General features: G+C 36.3%; 1 protein-coding gene across 2 annotated transcripts in view; it reads left to right on the forward strand.

Moving 5' to 3' along the window:
• TTC17 (tetratricopeptide repeat domain 17) overlaps nt 1–721 on the forward strand; it is a 45,566-nt gene that overhangs the window by 39,783 nt on the left and 5,062 nt on the right. For both annotated transcript variants that reach the window (XM_026707343.2, XM_026707336.2), the window contains exon 22: nt 13–96. In XM_026707343.2, the coding sequence (XP_026563128.2) occupies nt 13–96 (84 nt within the window). The remainder of the gene's footprint in view (nt 1–12; nt 97–721) is intronic.

Raw genomic sequence — 721 nt, forward strand, 5'->3', positions numbered from 1 at the left:
CTTGATTCACAGGTACTGCAGAATCTTGGAAAAGACCGATATCCACCACAGTCTTTAGAACAAGTTGGTACTCGAATAGCCAAAGTACTTGAAAAGGTAGCTCCGTGCATTTGAAATAACACAAGTTTATGTTTTCCTAGTTTCGTTCCAATGATAGCTGTGGTTGTAATATGTAGACTTCTCTAAACATCAGCCATCTCTCAAAATAGTAAATCCCAAGTATATTCCAATTACAGTTCCCCAAATTGCCACAGTAAGAGCCAAGTGGCAAGCCTACACGTAAAGAGAACAAAGTTGGGAAAGGCTGGTTTCTACAGATCAAATTAGAACTGATCCATCTTCCTGCTTATTTGCTAATTAGAAAAAAATAGGTATCTGGGAAACAAGATCAAAACCATCCAGAATGCAATATCATCTTTGAGCTTCTCACTTCAAAAAAATGACTTGTCTTTAATACAATCATAGCAAAGATGGGTTTTTCTTCATAATACCTGATAGAGACACTCTAGCACCAGCCTCCTTACTGCAATGTTTATACTGAAGTAGAGTGTCCAAATAATAAGGAAAATGTCAGTCTCCAAAAACCAAAGAAGATTCACGGAGTTACTTCAAAGTACTTTCCTTTATTTTTTGTCACCTATAGATAGAATCTTGCCAAATGAAAGCAAACTAAAAATATACTCTGAGAACTCTTAGAGAGGAGTTGTATTGATCCTCTTAC

The sequence above is a fragment of the Pseudonaja textilis genome, chromosome 1, assembly GCF_049901715.1.
Source record: "Pseudonaja textilis isolate UNSWEBS1 chromosome 1, rPseTex1.2, whole genome shotgun sequence".
Classification (NCBI taxonomy): Eukaryota; Metazoa; Chordata; class Lepidosauria; order Squamata; family Elapidae; genus Pseudonaja; species Pseudonaja textilis.